A 26,210-nucleotide genomic window follows, 5' to 3' on the forward strand; every position below is an offset into this window, starting at 1 on the left:
TCCTGACCATATTTCGAATCCGCCTTTCAGCACGCCGTTTTTTATGTCTTTAGTTTCGCATCCCTTTTTTTTTGTTTCGGGCACGCATAAAATATCTAGTTTATTCGCGTCCATAGTTTCACGCAATTCTTTAACAAAAAAGGGGTTCATAAAATTAAAAAAAAAAATGAAAACTAAAATGTCCTTCCATATAAATCAATAAAAATGGAAAAAAGTTCCTCTTCAAATTCAGAAAAAAATAAAATATGAAAATTTGTTCCCTTTATGCTAAAATTAAAATGGTGAACTCCGTACGTTTTTTATATGCATAAATCCTTTAGAAATTGAATTATTTTGATTTAAAGGCATTTCATATTAATAATTGTTCCATTATTTTTTATACATCAAACTTAAACACTTTCATTTACAAATTAAATTTTTTAAGTAATTAATCATTTTTTAACAATAAAAATTGTTGTTTTCTCTAATTAAAAAGTTAAAACATTAAATAGGTTAAAAATTGAGGATTTTCGACAAAAACAATATTCTATAATCTATAATTATGTTTAAAACTAAACACTTTTTAAATTAGAAGTTAGATTTCTTTATATGTCAAGTCGTTTAAAGCAAATAGTTGTTCAATTATTCTTAACATATTAAAATTCATCAAAATTAAAAATTAACACTTTGAAATTTTAACATTGCAACGCTATTTCAAACGATGAAATTTCAATTTTTTTAAATTAAATATTAGATTTATAATCAACTTCAAATTAAGAGTAAAATATTTATAAATATTACAAAATTGTCCTTTTTTAAATTAAAATTTTCAAACTGCATGCTTGAAAATAAAATATTTTAGACTGAAACAATAATGGAATAAGATTAAAATTTAAGAGACCTGTGTAATTTTGTATATATTAGGAATGACATAATTTGCTGAAAAATAAAAACCTAAATTTTGGAAAAAACAGAAAATATACTTTCCAAAAACATTAACAAAAAATCCGAATTTTTAGAATTTTAAATTACCTACAAAATTAAAGTACCGAAAATTGTTATTTAGGAAATCGAAAGTATCCCGAAAATAAAAGTTAACAAAACTAGAAAAATTGCAATTTTTAGAAATCATAAAATTAACGAAATATTTAAAAACACGAAATTCCAAATGCGCTCAAATTTCGTAAGCTTTTTTTTATTTTGAATCTTTAAAATAAAATTTCAATCTTACAGATATAAAACCTGTTTTTTTTTGAGAATTTAATAATTTTCGGAATTCAAAATTTCGGGATTTTGAACATTCTTGTTGTAAAATTTCAGTAATTATACAATTTTCCAAATTTTATCATTTTTTTATGTCTTTCTGTGATTTGAAATTTTGTAAATTTTCCATTTTTCCAATTATATTTTCGGTATTGTTTATCTTTGGGAATTTTGATTTTCGGTAAAAACATGCGATCCCAACTATTAATTTAAAATTATTTTTAATTTTTAAATTATTTAAAAAGTTTCAAGCACACTTTTACATTTGTTTAACTAATAAGTCCTTCGAACTGGAACAGTTCAATTTTTCGGATTAAATTCCGTAAATTGTTTAATTTTGAACAAATTAAGAATCTTCCTGTAGAAACAAATTTAAAAACTCGAAAATTTAAATACTCTAAAGACATTAATTTATATTTTCAGTTGTTAAACTTAAAACACTTTTTTCCAACAAATTATGAAATTCAAACGCTTTAAATTTCTTATTGTTTAAGTCTTCTAACCAGGGTTTTAAAATTCTTGAAATTTGAAAATTTACCCTCAAAAATGAAGGTCCTAAAATGGCAAATTTTTAAAGAAAATATTTTAGAATTACTCTTTGTAAAGCGAATGATTTAATAATTTAAAAAAAATTGTAATTGAAATTTTTAAAAAACTTTTTTATTGGAAATTCAACTGTTTTGTAGAAAATTCCTATTTTCCGCTCGAAAGATCAACAAATTGGTAGAAAATTTAATTATTTTGTTGAAAAATTTTGTATTTTGTTCAAAATTCGCCTTTTTGGTTGAAAATGCAACTGTTTGATTGAAAAATAATCTGTTTTAGTTGAAGATTCAAGTATTTTCTTGAAAATTAATTTTTTTGGTTAAATGCAGCTGTTTTTATTTGAAATTAAAATCTTTATTTTTAATTAAAATCTTTATTTTTAAATATGAACCATTCAATTTTTCGTTGAAAATTATTTTTGTGCTAATTCACTTTCTTTTTCAAAATTTATTTTCTCCAACTGAAAATTTAACTGTTTTGTATAAAATTCGTCTTTTTCGGTTGAAAATTTATGTAATTTGTGGAAAGTTCGTTTTGTTTCGTGGAAAATTAAAATGCTTGGTTGAAAATTCAACTTGTCTCAAAATGTATGTATTTTCTCGATTATTCCCCTTTTTTTGTTAAAAAAAAATCATTTTTTTGGTTAAAAATTTACCTATTTTTTGGAAATTCAACTATTTTGTAGAAGGTTCATCTTTTTGGATTAAAATCTAACTGTTTGCTTGAAAATTAATATTTTTTAGTTGAAGATTCAAGTATTTAGTTTCACATTTATTTTTGTTATTTAAATCCAGCTGTTTTTTATTTTAAATTTACATTTTTTTCTGGAATAATCTATTAAATTTTTCGTTCAAAATTCATCTCCAATTGAAAATTCAACTGTTTTGTAAAAATTTCGTCTTTTAGTTTGAAAAATCAATTATTTTATATAAAATTAAACTATTTTTCAGAGTATTCGTTCATTTATTTAAAAATATTTAGTTAAAAATGTATGTAATTTCTTGAAAATTCGTAAAAATGTAAAATTCTTAGACGAAAATTCAACTTGTTGTCTCAAAATTTATGTAATTTTTCTATTATTCCTCTTTTTTTGGTCAAAAAATTACCCCTTTGGTTAAAAATTTACCTATTTGTGTAAAAATTCAACTCTTTGGTTGCTAATTAATCTTTTTTATTTGAGGCTTCAAGTATTTAGTTTAAAATTAATGTTTATTGTTTAAATCCAGCTTTTTTATATTAAAATATTTTTTAATGAAATATCAATTAGATTTTTCGTTAAAAATGCAACTCCTCGGTTGAAAGTTGAACTAATTTCTTAAAACTTTATTTCTTTGGTTAAAGGTTAATCATTTCAGTTGAAAATTCGTTTTTTTCTTCTTCTAATTTTTGTTAAAAAGTAATTTTCTTATCTGAGAATTTAATTTCTTTGTTGAAAATTCATATTTTCGGGTGGAAAATTCGACTGTTTTTTAAAAACTTTTTTCGTAGAAAATTAAAATTTTTGGAATTCTTGAAATATCTATTAAAATTTTCGTTAAAAATTCATATTTTTAAGTTGAAAATTCAACTCAGGGTTGAAAGTTGAACGAGTTTTTCAACTAATTTGTTCAAAGTTCAACTGTTTGTTTGAAAATTAACTTTGTTCAGCATTCATATTATCCAATTGAAAATTCAACTGTTTTGTACAAAATTCGTCTTTAATTTTAAAAAACAACTATTTAGTATAAAATTAAATTATTCTGCAGATTATTCGTTTTTTTTACTCAAAATAATTCTCTTAAATAGATAAACTAATCCATTTTGGTATAAAAACTTAACTTTTTTTATATTAAAAATTCCACTATTTAATAAAATCTTTTTAGTAGAAAATTAAAATTTTATTGATGAAAATTCAACTTGTCTCAAAATTTATGTATTTTCTCGATCATTCCTCTTTTTTTCAAAAATTACCCTTTTCGTTACAAATTTACCTATTTGCTTAAAAATTCAACTTTTTAAAATAAATCTCATCTTTTCAGTAAAAAATGCAATTGTTTGTTTGGAAATTACTTTGTTTTAGTTCAGAATTAAAGTATTTAGTTGTAAATTAATGTTTTTTTGTTAAATCCAGATATTTTTTATTTTAAATAATAATAAGTTCTTTCCTGAAATATATATTAAATTTTTCGTTAAAAGTTGAACTAATTTTTTTAAAGTAAATTTTTTCAGTTGAAGATTAATCATTTCAGTTGAAAATTCGTTTTTCTTTCTTTGTTAAAAATTGATTTTTTATACTGAAAATCCAACTAATTTGTTGAAAGTTCAACAGCTTGTTTAAAAATTAACTTTCCCCTTCAAAATTTATGTTCTCCAATTAAAAATTCCGCCGCTGAAAAATCTTCAATACTTACCGATGCTGAATAAAGTTTTCATAACACCAATGCGTGCTAAAGTCACACTGCTGCCACTGATTATAAACATTGAGCAATGTCAGATGATCGCCACCGGGAACATGAAAATTTTTTCGAGCCGTGTCAGCATGAATTAGTTTGTCTTTCGGCCTGTAGAAAATAGCACCGTTCACGGAGAGCATCGCGGCAATAGTGGCAATTTCTTCTGAACATCGGTACTTCTCACTCGCAATTAACATCTTTGCCATCATTGGATCCAACGGGAATTCAGCCATTCGCCGGCCCAACTTTGTCAGCTCACCGTGATGATTTAGAGCACCAAGAGCATAAAGTTGCTCGAGAGCCAAAACGAGAGTCTCGTGGGGAGGAGGATCAAGAAAGTCAAAGTGGACCAAATCGTTAATACCAAGTGCTTTCAGTGTCAGGACTGCATTGCCTTTAATTATAACAAATTATCATTTAATTATAAAACAAATACTTGAATTTTCCACTAAAAAATATCAATTTCGAACAAAAAAAAAAGGATTTTCAATAAAATAGTTCAATTTTCAGCCAAAATGATGAATTTTCATATAAAATTATGAATCTTCAACTAGACTAGTTAAATTATAAACAAAAATATTAATTTTTAACCAAAAGAATGTATTTTTGAAAAAAGATTAATTTTTAAATGAAAAGATTAATTTTCCCCCAAAAAATACAATTTTTCAAAAAAATTTATGAATTTTTAACCAGGGTGACGATTCAGCAAACGATTTTAAATTCCTGGTAATTTTCCGCAAAACGCAAACATTAATTGCAAAATCAATTTTCAAAAACCAAAAAAAAAAACGATTTTCAACAAAATAGTTTAATTAGCAACAAAAATGACCAATTTAAAAATAAAATTATAAATCTTAAACTAGAATGGTTAAATTATATGTGAAAGAAGATGAATTTATAACGAAAAGGATGAATTTTTGAAAAAAGAAGTTTAATTTTCCAATAGAAATATTAATTTTCTGCCAAAAACACAGTTTTTAACCAGGGTTGCGATTCAGTGGAAAATTTAAAATTCCTGGTATTAGCTGCTTTACACGGTCAAGCTATTCAATTTTTCCGGTCAAAATTAACTTATTATTAACTTAATTATATTTGTTGCAAATCGAAAAAATTTACTGCAATATAAATGAATTATAAAACAAATACTTAAATTTTTCACCACAAAATATAATTTTTGAACAAAAAATGGACTAGTTTAAATTTGAGTTATAAAATCAATTTTCAACAACAAAAACCGATTTTCAACAAAACAGTTTAATTGCCAACAAAAATGATCAATTTTAAAATAAAATTATAAATCTTAAACTAGAATAGTTAAATTATAAGCGAAAGAAGATGAATTTATAACGAAAAGGATGAATGTTTGAAAAAGAAGTTTAATTTTCCAATAGAAATATTAATTTTCTACAAAAAAAATACAATTTTTAACCAGGGTGGCAATTCAGCGGAAAATTTGAAATTCCTGTTATTTTCCAGGTTTACACGATCAAGTTATTCAATTTTCCCGGTCAGAATTAACTTATTATTAACTTAATTATATTTGCTGCAAATCGAAAAAATTTATTGCAATATAAATGAATTATAAAACAAATACTTTAATTTTTTAACAAAAAATATTATTTTCAACAAAAAATGGACTAGTTAAACTTTCAGTTAAGAAATTCAATTTTCAAAAACAAAAAATAAGGAATTTCAACCAAATAGTTCAATTTTCTACCAAAGTGATGAACTTTCAAATAAAATTATAAATCTTCAACTGCACTAGTTAAATTTTAAACAAAAATATTAATTTTCAACCAAAAGAAGTTAAATTTTTAAATAAACAGATAAATTTTTAAATGAAAAAATTAATTTTCTACCAAAGAATACAATTTTGCAACGAAATAAATTAACTTTTTGACCTGGATGGCGATTTATCGAACGGTTTCCAATTCTTGGTCATTTTCCGGGTTTTCCCAGTCAAGTTTTTCAATTTTCTCGGTTAACTAAAAGTAACATTCATATTTGCAGCAAAGCGCAAACATTTATTGCAAAATTGATCAATTATAAAACAAATACTTGAGTTTTCCAATAAAAAAATATAAATTTCCAACCAAAAATGAACTAGTTAAACTTTCAGTTATAAAAATAAATTTTTCAACAACAACAAAAACCGATTTTCAACAAAACAGTTTAATTTTCAACAAAAGTGATCAATTTAAAAATAAAATTATGAACCTTTAACTAAAATAGTTCAATTTTAAACCAATAAGATGAATTTTCAAACAAAAGGATGAATTTTTGAATAAGAATATTAATTTTCAAATAAAAAAATTAATTTTCTAACAAAAAATACAATTTTTAACCAGGGTTGCGATTTAACGTACAATTTAAAATTTCTGGTATTTCCCGCATAAGCCGGTCAAATTATTAAATTTTCCTGGTCAACTAAAAGTAAAATATTCATATTTGCTGCAAATCACAAAAATTTATTGCAATATAAATGAAACATAAACAAATACTTAAAATTTTCACCACAAAATATCATTTTTGAACAAAAAATGGACTAGTTAAGATTTCAGTTAAAAAATTCAATTTTTAACAACAAAAAACAAGGATTTTCAACAAAGTAGTTCAATTTTCTACTAAAGTGATGAATTTTCAAATAAAATTATGAATCTTCAACTGAAAATAATGAATTTTTAACCAGGGTGGAAATTCAGCGAACGATTTCAAATTCCTGGTCATTTCCCAGCTTTTCCCGATCAAGTTTTTCCATTTTTCAGGTCAACTAAACGCAAATATTTATTGCAATTTAAATGAATTATAAAACAAATACTTGAATTTTCCAACAAAAATATATAGTTTTTTTAAAAAAATGGACTTGTTGAGCTTTCAGTTGAAAAAAATAATTTTCAACCAAAAATAACGGATTTTTAACAAAATAGTTTATTTTCCAACCAAAGTGATGAATTTTCAAATAAAATTATAAATCTTCAACTGGAATAGTTAAATTATGAACCAAAGAAGATGAATTTATTAAGAAAAGGATGAATTTTTGAAAAAGAAGGTTAATTTTCAATTAGAAAGATTAATTTTCTACCAAAAAATGCAATTTTTCTCTAAAATAAATGAATTTTTAACCATGGTGGCGATTCAGCGGGCGATTTCAAATTCCTGGTCATTTCGGAGTTATTTGCGGTCAATTTTTTCAATTTTCCTGATCAACTAAAAGTAACATCTTCATATTTGCCGCAAAACGCAAACATTTGTTTCAAAATGAATGAATTATAAACAAATACTTAAATTTTTCACCAAAAAATATCATTTTTCACCAAAAATGGACTAGTTGAACTTTCAGTAGAAAAAATTAATTCTTAACAACAGAAAAACGGATTTTCAACAAAATAGATTAATTACCAACCAAAGTGATAAATTTTTAATGAAATTATCAATTTTTAACTGGAATAGTTTAATTATAAAACAAAAGAGATGAATTTTTAACCAAAGAATGAATTTTTGACAAATAAGATTAATTTTCTACCAAAAATTACAATTTTTCAACAAAATACATGCATTTTTAACCAGGCGGACGATTTAGAATAAATGAATAAATAAATGAACCTTCAAATAAAATTATGAATTTTGAAATGGAATTTTAAACCAAACAGATGAATTTACATCTAAAATGATAAATATTTCAATGAAATACTTCAATTTTTAACAAAAATAATGCATTTTTAAACAATAAGATTAGTTTTCAAACAAAAAGAGTAATTTTCTATTAAAAAAATACAATTTTTCAACAAATTACAGAAATTTTAACGAAAAGTTGAATTTTCAAATCAAAGGTGACAAATTTTCAACCAAATATTTGAATTTTGAACGAGGAAAAAATCCAATTCCAACAGAAAAAGGAATATTTACATTTTTAGTTTAGAAAAAAATAATTTTCATTTTAGCTGATGAATTTTTAACTAAAATGAAGAATCCTCAACTGGAATAGTGGAATTTTAAACCAAAAAATAAGTTTTTAACTGAAGCAATGAATCTTCAACTGAAGTAGTTGAACTTTCAACCACAGAAAAAAAATTACTAATAGAAATAAATTGTCAACCAAAAACTAAACAATTTAATTTTAAGCTTAAAAAAATTAATGTTTAACCAAGCAGATAAATTTTCAACTGCAACTGTGGAATTTTTAATTGGAATAATTAAATTTACAGACAAGAAAAATACTTTCAGCAACAAAAAACTAACTTTCAACAACAACAAAAACCATCTTTCAACAAAATTGTTAATTTTACAAACAAAGTGATGAATTTTCGAAAAAAATTATAAATATTTAACTGGAATTGTTGAATGTTAAACCATAAAGATGCATTTTGAAACGAAAAGATTAATTTGCAATAACAACATACAATTTTTTAACAAAATATATGAAATTTCAACTAAAAAGGTTTTTTTTAACAAAAAACTTAATAGTTAAATTAAAGTTAAAATAATTAATTTTCCACGCACAAAAAAAAATTTTGAACCGAAGTGATAAATTATTAACTAAAATAGTAATTATTCAACTGGAACAGATTAATTTTAACCAAAAAGATGAATTTTCAACTAAAAAAGATACATTTCCAAACAAAAATTAAATAGTTACATTTTCAGTTAAAAAAGTTAATGTTTAACGAAAAAGATGATTTTTTAAATAAAATGATAAAATATTCAATTGGACAAGTTACATTTTCAATTTAAAAATAATAATGAAACAAATTTTCAATCAAATACTTCAAGTTTCAACTGCAATAGTTAAACTTTCAGTGATAAAAATTAATTGCCAGCAAATGAAAAAAAAACGAATTTTCATCTAGAAAGATGAATCTTTAAACAAAAAATTATTTTTTTATAAAAGAGTTTAACTTTCAACCAACAAATCAAATTTTTATTCCAAAAATGCAGTAGCTGATATGACAACCAAAAAATATTTAATTTTGTAATAAAAAACAGTTGAATTCAATAAAGATTTTTTCGGTCAAGAGAACCATTAGAGAACGAATTTTCAACAAAATACATGAATTTTGAACCTGAAACTTGAATTTTCAACTGAAAACGATTAATTTACACAAACAAAATAGAATAGTTAAATTTTCAGTTACAAACAATTAATTTTAAATTTAAGAAAAAAATTCCCGGTCATTTGCCGGTTCCAAAACAATTTTCACGGTCAATGAAATTTAAAAAATCGAAATCTGAAGCTAAGAATTTTTCCATTTGAAGAAAAATTTGAGTTTGTAAAATGCTATAATTTTGCAAATTCATTAATTTTTTTATTCATTTTTTAATTTATAGCATTGAAAATGATAGCGTCGATTCCTTTTTTTTTACATCGTTGAACAGTAAAATGTATAAAAATTAAAATTGTTTCAGTTTAACAGCATTTCATTAAAAAATGTTTAATTAAAAACTTTTGAAAGGAAACCCTGTAAATTCTTGTAGAAATTCAGAGTGCAATACAATATAACAATGTACAAAAAATAAATAAATAAAAGTACAAAATTCATCTGAATAATAAAAAAGAGTTGTAACTTCTTGTATTTATTTGTAGATTCCTGAAAAAATAATTGTCGTTTATTTTTACTTTTTTGTAAAAAAAATTCTCCAAGATTGTTTAGAATTTTATTTTTTAAATATGAAAAATCGGACTTACCGAGGTTTATTCTCTGAATTTCAGGAACAGTATTATCCTCGAGCTCGTGTTTAAAGGCCCAGGCTGTATAAAGACGAAAGCATTTTCCGGGAGCGACTCTTCCTGCTCGTCCAGCTCGCTGATTTGCTGAGGCTTTACTAATTGGAACAACCATCAAACTTTCCATCCCAGTTCGGGAATTGAAGTTATTTTGTTTAGCAAATCCAGGGTCAATCACGTAAACTATGTTGTCTATAGTTAAAGACGTTTCTGCAATATTTGTGGCAAGAACAACCTGCAAAAGAGTTTTTTTTTTTTGGTGAAATCATTGAAATTTATGGAATTATTTTAATCTTCAAGAAATCTTGTTAAATTTTTCTAAAATCTTTATTTTCTGGTAAAATACAGTATTGTTTAATCTTTTGAAATCGTTGTAAAATTAATTGCAATCGTTTTCAAATTTTTGTGACATCATTTCAAATCGAACTAAACTATTCAACTTTTTTTTTAATCGTTTAAACCTGCGAAAACTTTTTGTAAATAATTAATTAATTGCGTGATCTTTCAAATCTTTATAAGTTTTTTAAAATCTTTGTTAAATCATTGAAATCATAAAAACTTTCAAAACTTTGTAAAATCGATGTTTTTCTTGTTTAAATCTTTCGAAATATTGTCGAAATTATTAAAATATTTGTTAAATCATTGAATTATTTATTAAAATATTGACATTTTAGAATGTTGTGTGAAGTCAATGAAGTTTTTTGTGTCTGTGAAACCTTTCGATACTTTTCGGAAGTGATTTAAATATTTGCGAAATCATTGAAATTTTTGTGAAATCTTTCAGATATTTTTTAAATCTTTAAAATCTTTATGTAACATGTTTTAAATCATTAAAATCGTTGTGAAGCCTTTCAGAAAACATTTTTGTCGTTCTCAATTTTTGTGAAATCATTGACATTTTGGTCAAATCATTGAAATCATTGTGAAATCTATAAAAAAAATATAATTTTTGTAAAATAATTGTGAAATCATTGATAACCCTTGTAACATGCTTCGACATCTTAGATTTTTTTTAAATTTCTGAAATATTTGTCTAATCATTGAAATCTTTGTCAAAGCTTTGACAATTTTTCAAACTTTTTAAATCCTGGTGACATTTTTTGAAATCTTTGTGAAAGCATTGAAATCTTTGAAAATTTTCTTAAATATTTGTCAAACATTTGCAAAATATATTGAAATCTCTGTGAAAACATTTTATTATTTCTCACTCAAAAATTTTTTGTGGAATTATTGAAATCTTTATACAATTATTTAAATATTTGTGGAGTCTTAGAATATTTGTGAAATCATTGAAATCTTAGAATTTTTAGTAAAATTATTGAAATCTTTATAAAATTATTAATATCTTTGTAAAATATTTAAAGATTTTTGAACTTTCTAAATACTTGTGAAATCTTTGTAAGACATTTTGAAATTTTTGTACAAAAAAAAACATTTATATCTTAGCATTTTTTGCGAATTCACTGAAATCTATGTGAAATTGTAGAAAATCATTGACATTATTGTCAAATTATTGAAATCATTCTGAAATCTTTAAAAATCTTTGTAAAATATTTGTGAAGTTATTGAAACCATTGTGCAATTTTTTTAAATGTTAGATTTTTTGTGAAATTATTGAATTTTTTATAAAATCACTTAACTATTTATGAAATCTTAGAACATTTTTTAGACTTCTTAAATTATTGAAAAATCTTCGTGAAAACCATCGAATCTTCTGAAATCTTAGAGATTTTTATGAAATTCCTATAATCTTTGGAAATTATGCCGATGTTTTTTTTTAAATAATTTAAATGATTGTGGAATTTTTCAAATCTTCGTAAAATATTTGTGGAAACATTGAAACCCTTGTGAAATTTGTTGAAATCTTTGAATTTTCTGTACATTTATTGAAGTATTTGTAAAATCATAGAAATCTTTGACAATTTATGAAACTTTTTAAATCCTTGTAAAATTTTTGTAAACTATTTTGAAATATTTGTCAAAACATTTAAATCTATTTAAATGTTAGAATTTTTTGTGAAATAATTGAAATCTTTTCAAAATGTTTTAAAATCTTCTAAATATTTGCGAAATTACTGAAGTCTGTAAAACCATTGAAATCTTTGTGAAATTTTTCACAATTTTAGAAACTTTTTAAATTCTTGTGCTATCTTTGTCAATTATCGAAACTTTTCGAATCATTGTGAAATCGTTGTCAAAACATTTAAATCTTTTTAAATGTTAGAATTCTTTGTAAAATAATTGTGAAACCTTTAATATATTATATTAATATATTTGTGAAACCTTTTAAATCTTTGGAAATATTTTAAAATTTTTGTCAAATTATTGAAACCTTCGTGAAATTTTGGAAAATCTTAAAAAATTTTGTGAAATTATTGAAATGTTTCTAAAATCTTTTAAATCTTTGGCAATTTTTGAAATTTTTGAAAACCGTGTGAAATCTTTGTAAACAATATTTTGAAATCTTTGTCAAAACATTTAAATCTGTTTAAATCTAAGAATTTTTTGTAGAATAATTGAAATCTTTGTGAAATCTTTCAAAATTATGAAATTTTTAAAAAATAATTTTAATCATTGTGAAATATTTTGAAATATTTTTAAAAAATTAGTTAAATAATTTAAATTTATTGAAATCATACCTTTTTTAGGATATTCATGAAATCTTTGTAAAATCATTGAAATCTTTGGCAATTTTTGAAACTTTTTAAATCCTTGTGAAATCCTTGTATAAAAAGTATTGAAAAATCTTTGTCAGAAAATTTAAATCTGTTTAAATCTTAGAATTTTTTGTGAAATAATTATAATATTTTTGAAATCTTTAAAATCTTTGGAAAATATATTTGTTAAATCATTGAAACTCCTTTAAAATTTATTTAAATCACAGATTTTTTATGATATTGCTGAAATTCTTGTAAAATCATTGCAATCGTTGGAAAATATTTTAAATCTTTGTGAAATCTTTGCAAAATTTTGGAATTTTGTTGAAATAATTGAAATAATTGTGAAATCTTTAAAATATTTGTTAAATCATTGAAATTTATTGAAATCATATCTTTTTTTACAATATTGATGAAATAATTGTGAAATATTTTACAATTTTTGAAACTTTTCAAATCCCTATGAAATCTTTGTCAAAACATTCAAATCTTTTTAAATGTTAAAATTTATTGTGAAATAATTGTGAAATCTGTAAAATACTTGTTAAATCATTGAAATCCTTTTGAAATTTATTTAAATCACCGATTTTTTACGATATTACTGAAATTATTGTAAAATCATTGCAATCGTTGTGAAATATTTTTAATCTTTTTACATTTTTGTGAAATTATTGAAATGTTTGTAAAATCTTTGAAACCTTTGGCAATTTTTGAAACTTTTCAAATCCTTGTGAAATCTTTGCCCAAATAATAAAATCTTTTTAAATGTTACAATTCTTTGTGCAATCTTTAAAAATCTTTGTAAAATATTTGTTAAATCATAAAAATGTATTGAAATCATACATTTTTTAACGATATTTCTGAAATATTTGTAAAATCATTAAAATCTTTGGCAATTTTTGAAACTTTTCAAATCCTTGTGAAATCTTTGTCAAAATATTTCAATCTTTTTAAATGTTAAAATTTTTCGTGAAATAATTGATATAATTTTTAAATCTTTGTAAAATCTTTGTAAATTAGTGAAATCCCTTTGAAATTTATTTAAATCACACATTTTGTATGATATTGCTGAAATTCTTATAAAATCATTGCAATCGTTGTGAAATCTTTTAAATCTTTGGTAATCTTTGTCAAATTTGTGTGAAATTATTGAAACATTTGTCAAATATTTTGAAATCTTTGTAAAAACATTTAAATCTTTTTAAATCTTAGAATTTTGATTCAATTATTAATTATGAATTACTTACCAATGAACTTTTTTTTAATAATTGAAATCATTGTGAAACCTTTCAAATCTTTCCAAAATGTTTGTGAAATCTTTGTAAAAATATTTAAACCTTTTAAATGTTAGAATTTTTTGTGAAATAATTGTGAAATCTTTAAAATTGATTGAAATCATACATTTTTTTACGATATCTCTGAAATCTTTGTAAATCATTGAAATCTTTGGCAATTTTTGAAACTTTTGAAATCCTTGTTAAATCTTTGTACAAAATATTTTTAAATCTTTTTCAAAATATTTAAATATGTTTAAATCTTAGAATTTGTTGTGAAATTATTAAAATCTTTATGAAATCTTTAAAATATCTGTAAAATATTTGTTAAATCTTTTAAATCTTTGGAAATCTTTGTGAAATTATTGAAACACTTGTAAAATTTTTTGAAATCTTAGAAATTTTTGTTAAATTATTGAAATGTTTGTAAAATTATTGAAATGTTTGTAAAATCATGGAAATCTTTAGCAATTTTCGAAAATTTTCAAATCCTTGTGAAATCTTTGCCAAAACATTTAAACTTGTTTAAATCTTAGAATTGGTTGTGAAATAATTGTGAAATCTTTAAAATCTTTGTAAAATATTTACTAAATAATTAAAATTGATTGAGATCATACATTTTTTTACGATTTTTCTGAAACCTTTGTAAAATCATTGAAATCTTTGGCAATTTTTGAAACTTTTCAAAGCCTTGTGAAATCTGTGCCAAAGCATTTAAATCTTTTTATATGTTAAAATTTTTGTGAAATTATTATAATAATCTTTTAATCTTTAAAATCTTTGTAAAATATATTTGTAAAATCGTTGAAATTCCTTTGAAATTTATTTAAATCACAGATTTTTTACGATATTGCTGAAATTCTTGTAAAATCATTGCCATCTTTGTGAAATCTTTTAAATCTTTTTAAATTTTTGTGAAATTATTGAAACATTTGTTTAATTTTTGAAAATTTGAGACATTTTTGTGAAATCTTTGTAAAGAATATTTTGAACTCTTTATCAAAACGTTTAAATCTTTCGAAGTGTTTGAATTTTTTGTGAAACAATTGAAATAATTATGAAATCAATCAAATATTTGTAAAATATTTGTTAAGTCATTGAAATTTATTCAAATCATACTTTTTTCTACGATATTGCTGAAATCTTTGTAAAGTAATTGAAATCTTTGTCAAAAACTTTAAATCTTCGTCAAATCATTTAAATCTGTTTGAATCTTAGAATTTTTTGTACAATAATTGATATCTTTGTGAAATCTTTCATAATTATGGAAATTTTTTTAAATAATTGAAATTATTATGAAATCTTTAAAATCTTTGTAAAATATGTGTTGAATCATTGAAACCTTTTTGAAATTTATTTAAATCACAGATATTTTAAGATATTGTTGAAATCCTTATAGAACCATTGCCATAGTTGTGAAATCTTTTAAATCTTTGGAAATCTTTGTAAAATTTTTGTGATATTAATGAAAAATTTGTGAAATATTTTTAAATTTTAGGAATTTTTGTAAAATTATTGAAATGTTTGTAAAATCATTGAAATGTTTGCCAATTTTTGAAACTTTTCAAATCCTTGTGAAATATTTGTGAAATCTTTGTGAAATCTTTGGGAAATCTTTGTAAAATCTTTGTGAAAATACTTAAATCTTAAAATTTTTTGTTAAATTTTTCATTATGAATTACTTATTGATGAACATTTTTTCTTAAATAATTGAAATCATTATGAAACCTTTCAAGTCTTTGAAAGATAATTGTGAAATCATTGAAACGTTTGCAAAATGTTTTAAAATCTTCTAATTATTTTCGAAATTACTGAAATCTGTAAAACCATTGAAATCTTTGTGAAATTTTTCAGAATTTTGAAAACTTTTTCAATTCTTGTGAAATCTTAGAAATTTTTGGTCATTTTTGAAACTTTTCAGATCCTTGTGAAATATTTCTAAACAATATTTTTAAATCTTTTTCAAGACATTTAAATCTTTTTAAATGTTAGAATTTTTTGTGAACTAATTAAAATAATTGTGAAGTCTTTAAAATATTTGTTAAATATTTGTTAAATCATAGAAACCCGTTTGAAATTTATATAAATCACAAATTTTTTACGATATTGTTGAAATCCTTGTAAAATCATTGCAATCGGTGTGAAATCTTTTAAATTTTTGGAAATTTTTCTCAAATTTAAGTGAAATTATTAAAATCTTTGGCAATTTTTTTAACAATGTTAAAATTTTGTGTGAAATAATTGAAATAATTTTGAAATCTTTTCAAAATATTTGTAAATCATTAAAACCCCTTTGAAATTTATTTAAACCACAGATTTTTTACGATATTTCTGAAATTCTTGTAAAACCATTGCAATCGTCGTGAAATATTTTTAATCTTTGTAAAATTTTTGTGAAATTATTGAAATGCTTGTAAAATCTTTGAAATCTTTGGCAATTTTTTAAACTTTTCAAATCCTTGTGAAATCTTTGTCAAAACATTCAAATCTTTTTAAATGTTAGATTTTTTGTGAAATAATAGTGAAATCTTTAAAATCTTTGTAAAATATTTGTAAATCAGTGAAACCCCATTGAAATTTATTTAAATCACAGATTTTTTACGAATTTACTGAAATTCTTGTAAAATCATTGCAATCTTTATGAAATCTTTTTTATCTTTCTAAAATTTTTGTGAAATTATTTCAAACACTTTTGAAATTTTTTGCAATCTTATAAATGTTTGTAAAATCCTTGAAATATTTGGCAATTTTTTAAACTTTTCAAATCCTTGTGAAATCTTTGTGAAATCATTGAAATCTTTGGCAATTTTTTTAACTTTTTAAATCCTTGTGAAATCTTTGTTAAAACATTTAGATCTTTTTAAATGTTAAAATTTTTTGTGAAATAATTAAAATAATTTTGAAATCTTTGTAAAATATTTTTAAATCATTGAAACCCCTTTGAAATTTATTTAAATCACAGATTTTTTACGAAATTGCTGAAATCCTTGTAAAACCATTTCAATCTTTGTGAAATCTTTTAAATCTTTATAAAATTTTTGTGAAATTATTGAAACACTTGTGAAATTTTTGTAAAATCCTTGAAATATTTGACAATTTTTGAAACTTTTCAAATCTTTCCGCAATATTTTGAAATCTTGATGAAAACAATTAAATCTTTGCAAGATATTTGTGCAATCAACAAAATTAGGCATAAGCTCAAAAGTCGAGAGATCAATCCCATGTAAAATAATTATCTGCATAATTCAATTCCTCGTACCTTTCTCGCACCAGGAGGAGTTGGCAAAAATATTTTAGCCTGCATATCACTCGGCAGATTGGCGTAAACAGGCAGTATCATCAATTCTGCTAGTTTCGATCCCAGTCTTCTAACTCTCTCCTGCAACATTTCCTGGCACGTTTCAATTTCGTCCTGACCAGTCAAAAATACAAGTATATCACCCGAGGGTTGAGTTGCGTGAATTTGAAGAATGGAAACGACACAGGCGTCGATGTAGTCCGCCTCGGGAGCTTTCGTATAGTAAATATCGACTGGAAATCGACGACCGGGTATCCGGAAAATAGGCGCGTCGTCAAAAAATTCGCTGAATTTCGTAGCGTCCAGAGTCGCTGATGAGATTAGTAATTTCAGGTCACTGCGAAACTTTGTTATATCTTTCACCAAACCGAACAAAATGTCTGTGTGCAAAGTTCTTTCGTGCGCCTCATCAATGATCATTACACTAGAGAACAAAATTTAGTCAGCTGATGATTTTTCACGAAAGCAAATTCATTTTCTACCAAATCAGATGATTTTTCAACGAAAGAGTTGAATTTTTAAGACAAAAGTTCTAATTCTTAGATAAACAGTTTACTCTTTAACCCGGAAGAATAAGTTTACAACGAAAAGTTTCATTTTCAAAAAAGAAAGATGACTTTTCAACCTAATAGTTGCATTTTGAAAAAAAAATAATAATAATTGTAGACCAAACAGTTTCACTGGCAACCAAATAGTTGAGCTTTTAAGTAAAAGACAAATTTTTATGAAAATAGCTTTATTTTCAACCAAATAGTTTAATTTTTAACCTAAAAAGATGAATTTTAACCAAATGGTCAAATTTTCAAACAAAAAATATTACAATTCAACCGAAAATTTCCACTTTTAAACAAATAGCCGAATATTCAATCCAAACGACGAATGTTTTAAAAAATAGTTTAATTTTTAACCAAATAACTGCACTTTCAACCAAATAGACAAATTTTTTAACTTTTAGAAAAGAAGTTGAATTTTTAAACCGAAAAGGCAAAATATCTATAAAACAGTTTAATTTTTAACCAAAAAATTCATTTTTCACTTAATTATTTAATTTTTTACCAGAATAATACAACTTTCAACACAAAAAAACGAATGTTCTACAAACCAGTTGAAAGTTTCAACAAACAAATTAATTTTCAACCAAATTGTTTAGTTTTCAACTAAAAACGATCAATTTTCAAACAAAATAGGTACTAGTTAAATTTTCAGTTTCAAAAATTAATTTTCACAGAGAAAAAAAAGAAGAATTTCCATCAAATTAGTTCAACTTTCAACCAAAAAGATTAAGCTTCAACTTAATAAATGAATTTTCAACCATGTAATTCAACTTTCAACCAAGTATTTCAATTTTAAACTAAGAAAATTAATTTTCCACCATATAAACGAATTTTAAACAAAATACTGAAATTGTAAAACAAATAGTTGAATTTTCAACTAAAAGCAATCAATTTTCAGACAAAAAGAGAATATCTTAAATTTTAGTGAAGTAAATTAATTTTCATAAAAACAAATTTGCAATAAAATCCTTAAATCTTCAACAAATCAAACAATTTCTTAAAGAAGTAATTGAACTTTCACCAAAGTTGTTGAGTTATTAACTAAAAAAAATCCATTTGCAGACAAAAATTTGGATTGAGGAAATGAATTTTCAAAAAAAAAACAAAAACGAATTTTTAAGAAATCGTTAAAAAAGAATTTTAAACAAATTAATTCATTTTTTAACCAAAAACTATTAATTTTCAACTACAAACGATTTTTTTCCAAAAAATGGAATAGTTAATTTTTCAAATAAAAATAAAAAATTCTCAACGAAAAATGTGATATTTCAAACAAAAAGGAATTTTAATTTTTAATAAAAAATTCTAATTCTGAAATTAAAAAACACGAATTTTCAAACAAAGTTGAATGTTAACCATATTGTTGAATTTTTAGCCAAAAAGACAAATTCTATACTGAAAAAAATCAATTTTTGGCAAAAAAAAAAGGAATTTCTAAACTTACAGTTAAGAAAATTGTTATTCAATCAGAAAAAATTTTCAACGAAAAAATATAAATTCTCAAATAAGATTATTCATCAGCAAAAAAAAGGAATTTTCAACAAAATAATGAAATTTTCAACCAAATAGTAGTATTTTGAGCCAAAAAATTACTTTTATACCAAAAATAGAATGGAAGACTTTTTACTAAAACAAAAAAAACGAGAAAAATAAGAAAATTTATTTTCTGCCAAAAGGATGAAATAAAAAAATCAATTTTTAGACAAAAATTTCAATTCACGAATTTTCAATAAAAGTTGAATGCCAACCATATTCTTGAATTTTCAAGCCAAAAAAACGAATTCTAAACTAAAAAAATCCATTTTTAGCGACAAAAAAAAAAGAAATTTCTAAACTTACAGTTAAGAAAATTGTTATTCAATCAGAAAAAATTTCAAGAAAAAACAGCAACAAAGAAAAAATCTCAACTAAAATTAATTATAAACAAACAAAAAAAAACGAATTTTCAACAAGATAATGAAATTTTCAACCAAATAGTAGTATTTTGAACAGAAAAAAAAATTTAATAACGGAAGACGTTTTGCTAAAACGAAAAAACGAGAAAAACTAAAAAGATTAATTTTCTACCAAAAGGATGAAGTAAAAAAATTTTTTTCACACAAAAATTGAACATCTAAAACTTTAATTGAGAAAATTAATTTAAAAAAAAAGAATTTTCGATATAATTGTTAAATCTTCAACCAAAAAAATGAATTTTTAACAAATTAATTCAACTTTAAATTAAAAAATATTAAAATTTCAACTAAAAACAAAAAATTTTTCGCAAAAAATGGAATCGTTAAATTTTCAAATATAAAGGAAAATTCTTAACGAAAAATGAGATATCTGAGATTTCAAACAGAAAAGGATTTCACATAGAAAAATTTTGAAATTATACACAACGAAGTTTAAATAAAAGTTGAATGTTAAGCATATTGTTGAATTTTCAAGCCAAAAAGACGAATTCTTAACAAAATACATAAATCTTTATCCAATTGGTTAATTTGTCAACTAAAAACAATCAACTTTTAGAATTTTCAAACAAAAAAAAGCAAAATTCTCAACAAAAATTAATTATCAACAAAAAAATGGAATTTTCAACAAAATATTGAAATTCTCAACCAAGCAGCAGTATTTTGAGCATTAAATTTTGAAGCAAAAATACAACGCTAAAAGAGGTAAAAGAGGGGAACAGGGAAAGAGTGTGAAGTCTCTAAATCAGTGTTGCTAGAAGAGTCCGGTTACAAAATTCCATGATTTTTCCAGGTATAATTTTGAAAAAATTCAAGTCTACTTTTTTTAATTCATCGAATTAAATTGAATTCTAACCAATTATATTGCAATAATAATAGTTTATCAATCGGTTTTGTTGAATTCAAAACTATTTTCAATATTTTTATCAAAGTGAAAAAAGTATTCTTCAATCATAACCATATTATTGTTTTTTTTATTACTTTAAGAAGATAATATTCGAACTATTTATACAAAGATTAAGATAAAATTAAAAAATAATAGTAATCTAAAAAACCTCGGAACTTTTAACCAAATTAAAATCAAACTAAGAAAATTCTCTCTATTAAAATTGTGCAAAATTTAATCAGTTCACAAATTTCTTCTTCAACATCTTCACTATAAAATACGATTAAAAACCTTCCAGTAATTATTTCAAAACTCCATGAATTTTCCAGGTTTTCCAGCCAATTTTTTTTTTTAATTTCATGACTTTTCCAGATTTAATAAACATCTTTTTAAAATTCCATAACTTTTCCAGGTCTTCCAGGCCTTGTAGCAACCCTGTAAATATAAAAAAAAAGAAAGATACCTGTAAGAAGCAAGGTCTGGCTCGCTGAGAAATTCACGGTGCAAAGTACCATCAGTCATGTATTTAATTCGAGTGCGTTGAGAGGTGCAATCCTCGAAACGAATAGCGTAACCAACTTCATTTCCTAATTTCACAGCCATTTCATGAGCAACTCGGGCTGCTACGGACATCGCAGCCACTCTGCGTGGTTGCGTACAACCAATAATTTTGTCATCGTCTGTATATCCCGCTTCATAAAGGTACTGTGGAATTTGAGTAGTTTTTCCAGATCCAGTTTCTCCTTCGATTATCAGAACCTGTATCAATTTTATAATCTAAATTCAGGGGGGCCGTTTTAATCGAAGAAAAAAATTCCCGGTTTTTTCCTCGTTCGCAAACATTTTTTACAGCCAATAAAATTAAAAAATTAAAACTCTAAAGCTAAACACTTTTCTATTAGAAGTAATACAAAATAAACTACAAACTGAAGCACTCAAAGTGGAAACTCTTGAATTTTAAACTTTTGATATTGAAGTTAAAAATTTTTTACTCAAATGCTCAATAATTTATTAATAATTCATGTTCATTAGGTACTTTTTTTCGCGCTCGAATGGTACAAAATTCCAGATAAATTCAAAAGATTTCGGAATAATTAAATTGACATTCAAAAGAATTCGAATGAATTTGAAAAAACGTGAAAAAATTCCATTGATTTCCGTAAAACTGAATTGAATTTAGATGAATTCAGGAATCAACTAAATAAAAACTTTGTAAAATCGACTGAATTGAGTGCAATTGCGTAAATTTAGATTGGATTTAATTTTAAAAAATTCAAGAGAATTCAAAAGAATTCAGGGTAAATTCCGAAAAAAATTTCAAATCTCTGAAACTCTACTAATTTCTAACACAAGAAGTGACTAATGAGTACAAAACAATTCAAAATAAATGCAACAGATGAGTTTTTAACCAAAAATGATGACTTAAAATACTTGAATTTTTAACCAAATACAGGAATTTTCTACTCACAAAGATAAATTTTCAATCCAACTGTCAAATTTTGAAACCAAATAATTGAATTTTTTAAACGACAGTTTAATTTTTAACAAAAAAAGATCAATTTTCTGTCCAAATAGACTTTCAAGAAAATAGATTTTCAAGAGAAAAGTTTAGTTTTCTACCAAAATGGATGACACAAAATTATTAAATTTTCAGCGAAATAGTTAATTTTTTAACCAAATACAAGAATTTTCTGCTACGAACATAAATTTTCAACGAAAAAGTCGAATTTTAAATCAGAAAATATTATACTTCAAACAAAAACAGTTCAATTATTAATGAAACAAAAAAAATTAATTCTTCATGAAAAATATAATATTTTATATTTCTAAAAGAAATCAACAAAATAGGTTCATTTTCAATACAATTGAATTTTCAACAAATTAAATTTTCAACAAAATGTTTCATTTTTCACGAAATTGTTGAATTTTCAACGTAAACACTTTAACCAAATGATCGATCGCATTTTCAAATAAAAAAGATGAAACTTAAACAATAAAAAATTAGGAAAACCATGAATTTTCAACTAAGAAGGTGGATTTTCTACCAAAAAATACGTAATATCGACAAAATACATGCATTTTCAAATAAATAGTTCAATTTTTATCTCAAAAAAGATTAATTTTCCCCACAAAAAAAAATTCAACAAAAAAACATAATTTTCAATCCAACGGTTTCTATAATAAAAAAAAACGAATTTTCAACTAGAAAAGATCAATTTTTAAAGAAAAGAGTAAAAGTTACACTCTCAGGTCAAAAATAAATTTTATAACAACAAAAAACGAATTATTAACAAAATATTAAAAATTTTAACCAAACAGATGAACCTTTAATCAAAACATAAATCAATTTGTGACCAAAGATGGGTCAGGTGCAATTTCAGTTGAAAAGATTAATTTTTTAACCAAAAAGAAAGAGTTTTAAACAAAGTAATTAAAATTTTTTAAAAATTAATAAAAAATATTAGACTTCAAAAAATTAAATTAAATTGTTAAAGTTAAAAAAAAATCGGCAATAAATAATAAAGTTTAAAATATTTTTGATTCCATCTTCATGACTTTCCACCCTGATAAAATGAAGGTGTTTTTCTGTTTTTAAATAAAAAACAAATAGAAATCATATCAGGTCATTCAAATGAATTCAAATGAATTGGGAAAAATGTTCAAAAATTCGATTGATTTCCGTAAAACTGGATTAAATTTAGAGGAATTTAAGACCAAAGAGAAGAATTAATTGAAATTCATAAAAATTCAAGGTGAATTAAAAAAAATCAAATGGATTTAAAACAATTTGAAAAAAAAACCTAATTGAATTCAGTAACTTTGACAAAGCTTTAAAAATTCAAGAGGAATCAATTAAATAAAAACTTTAAAAAATTCAAGTTAATTAAAAAAAATTCAAGAGAATTCCAAAGAATTCATACGAATTTAGGGTAAATTCCTAAACAAATTTCAAATCTTTGAAACTCTACTAATTTCTGACACAAGAAGTGACTAATGATTACCAAACAATTCAAAATAAATTCAAAAGAATTCATTAAAAAAAAATGAATTGAAAAAACAATCAAGTGAATTGAAAATAATTTTAAAAATGGAAAAATTAATTGAATTCTATAGAATCTATTAAAATATTAAAATCCGTTAAGATTACTACTGAAGTCAATTTAAAATTTCTTTGTAATCTTTTAAAATAATCCAAATTATTTTGAATCATTTACACTCCTCTGAAAATTTTTAAAGCTCTTGAAAATTCGAAGGAATTTGAAAAAATATATGTTAAAATATTTAAAATCCTTAAATCATTTTATGAATGGATCCTCAGGATCAATTAAATTAAAGCTTGTAAAAATAAAAATTAAAATAAAAATTCCAAATCTCTTAAAATCTTTCAAACCCTACAAAACACCTCAGTTCTCATGAATAAATTCTTTAAAATGCAATAAAACATTATAAAGTTTTGTGAGATTCTATTATGATATTTTCCCAAATTATGGAAAATATATTAAAATACATTGAGGTTTAAAATCCCTAGAAAATTTTCTATCCTATAATATTTGAAAAGCTTTAAAATCACTTCAAATTATTGAAATTAATTTTTAAAAAACCTTGGAATATTTTTAAATTCCCTAAAATACTTCAAATTAAAAGCTCCTGAAAATGCCTTAGAAGTTTCTAAAGTTTTTTTTTTAAATCTGCAAAAATCTATGTTTTGTTTTAAATTAGGCTGTGACTATTTGCACAAAAATTATTTGAAATCATTTCAAGTCTAAAATTAATTTGGAATGTTTTCGAAACTTCTAAATACATCTTAAAATTACTCAATTTTTTTCTACAAATAATAAGTGTTCAATTGTTATTTAAACCTAAAAATTCAACAATTTAACTTTCAAATTCAACATTTTTTTTAAAAACACCATTAAAAATTGTATCGTCCAAAATTTAAAAGCTCTACTAAATTTTAACGATTCAAGACTTTTTACGTCCAAAAATTCAGTTTAAGATGGTTTACTTTGCAATATTATATGATTTCAATTCAATCGTCTTAAACGAACAGTCAAATATTGCTTAATATTAAATAATTATTCTTTTTCTTAATTTAAAAATTTTTTAATTGAATGGATTAAAAATTGAATATTTTAGACTGAAACCATATTTTTTGAAAAATATATTATTATGAAGTTATTTGTAAGTCGAAAATAGTATCTAGAAATTATTAACTGTGAACGGATTTCGAATCGTTTTGTAACATAAATTATTGTTCCCTTTTTATATATAATGTACAGAGTCATTTTAAAAATAATTTATTTATATTTAAAGTTGATAAAATGAAAATGTTTTTGTTCAAAACTTTTCAACTTCAACCACTTTTAATTTTTAATTCTTTAAGTATGCAAGACTGCGTTTTAAAATTCTTTAAATTAAAAATTAAAACTTAAAATGGAAAATTTTTAAAGTAAAAGATTTTCGAATTACGTATTGTAAACTGAATGATATCATAATTGAAAAAGATAAAAATTCAACTTATTCGCCAATGGAGTTTTAAAATTTTCATTTGAAGTAATAAAATCTGAGCTGCAAATTAAAGCACTTAAAACGAAATTCTTGAATTAAAAATTTTTTAAATCAAAGTTTAAGTTTTTCAATTGACATTTTTTTATTTAACTTCTCAATAATTTACACGTATAAAATGGAAGGTACTGACACTTTTCAACTGAACGATTTTATATTAAATACAGTTAAACAACTGATTTAAATTTTATAAATTATAAATTTCCAGGGTGGCCCCTGAATCGGGAAATTGCAGTGAATTTATTTTTTGACCGGGAATTTTACAAATATTTAGAAAAAAATCGGTCCAAATTTGATTTCAACAATCTTATTAGTAAACAAATGTAAATAACTAATTGAAATAACTCAAAAATAATGTATTCATAATTAAAGGCTTTTTTAAATTTAAAACATTGTTTCAGTCTATTATGTTCCATTTTCAAGCAATTTGATTTGAAATTTTTTATCTAAGAAAAAGAACAATTATTTAAAATGTTGAAATATCTGAGAGTTCTTTTAAAATCAGAAATTATGAATCAAATATTCAAAACTAAAAACAGGAAACCAAAACTTTGAACGTTACATTTTTAATTGTTCTATTTAAAAAAAAAAGTCAATTTGTAAGTCAAATTGTTGAATTTTGATCTGAAAATAACAACTGAGCACCTATTATTCTTAGAAAAAATTCAAGTTGAAGAAGTGTTTAAAAGTTTTCGAAAAATTCAAAATTATTTTGAAATTGGAAATAATTTCAAATAATTTATGTGAAGTTTTAATAATTGTGAATGACTTTAAAGTAATAAAAAACAATTCCATAAAATTTCTAAAAAAATTGAAAATTATTTTTTATCTTGAAAAATTATTTTAAGTGAATATTTAAAAACATTTAGAAAGGTTTACAAAATTGTACAAATTAATGTGGAAGATTTTAAGAAAATTTCTTTAATTTGTAGGATTTTAGCCAAATTTTCAGAAAAAATTCAAATGATTTCAAAAGATGTTTAGAAGTTCTGAAAAAAAATCAAAAATAATTTACAATTTGAAAAAATTTAAAACAACATGAACTCTACAATTTCTAAAAGTTAAAAATTCTAAATTTTTC

General features: G+C 23.0%; 1 protein-coding gene across 2 annotated transcripts in view; it reads right to left on the minus strand.

Annotated features, from left to right (window-relative positions):
* The window catches only part of LOC117174984 (pre-mRNA-splicing factor ATP-dependent RNA helicase DHX16), a 47,946-nt gene that overhangs the window by 7,404 nt on the left and 14,332 nt on the right, over window positions 1–26,210 (minus strand). For both annotated transcript variants that reach the window (XM_033364468.1, XM_033364470.1), the window contains exons 6-9: window positions 21,027–21,322; window positions 17,133–17,595; window positions 9,904–10,177; window positions 4,179–4,614 (exon numbers count right to left, since the gene is read on the minus strand). In XM_033364468.1, coding sequence (XP_033220359.1) covers window positions 4,179–4,614; window positions 9,904–10,177; window positions 17,133–17,595; window positions 21,027–21,322 — 1,469 coding nt within the window. The remainder of the gene's footprint in view (window positions 1–4,178; window positions 4,615–9,903; window positions 10,178–17,132; window positions 17,596–21,026; window positions 21,323–26,210) is intronic.

The sequence above is a fragment of the Belonocnema kinseyi genome, chromosome 6 (genome assembly GCF_010883055.1).
Source record: "Belonocnema kinseyi isolate 2016_QV_RU_SX_M_011 chromosome 6, B_treatae_v1, whole genome shotgun sequence".
NCBI classification, from domain to species: domain Eukaryota; kingdom Metazoa; phylum Arthropoda; class Insecta; order Hymenoptera; family Cynipidae; genus Belonocnema; species Belonocnema kinseyi.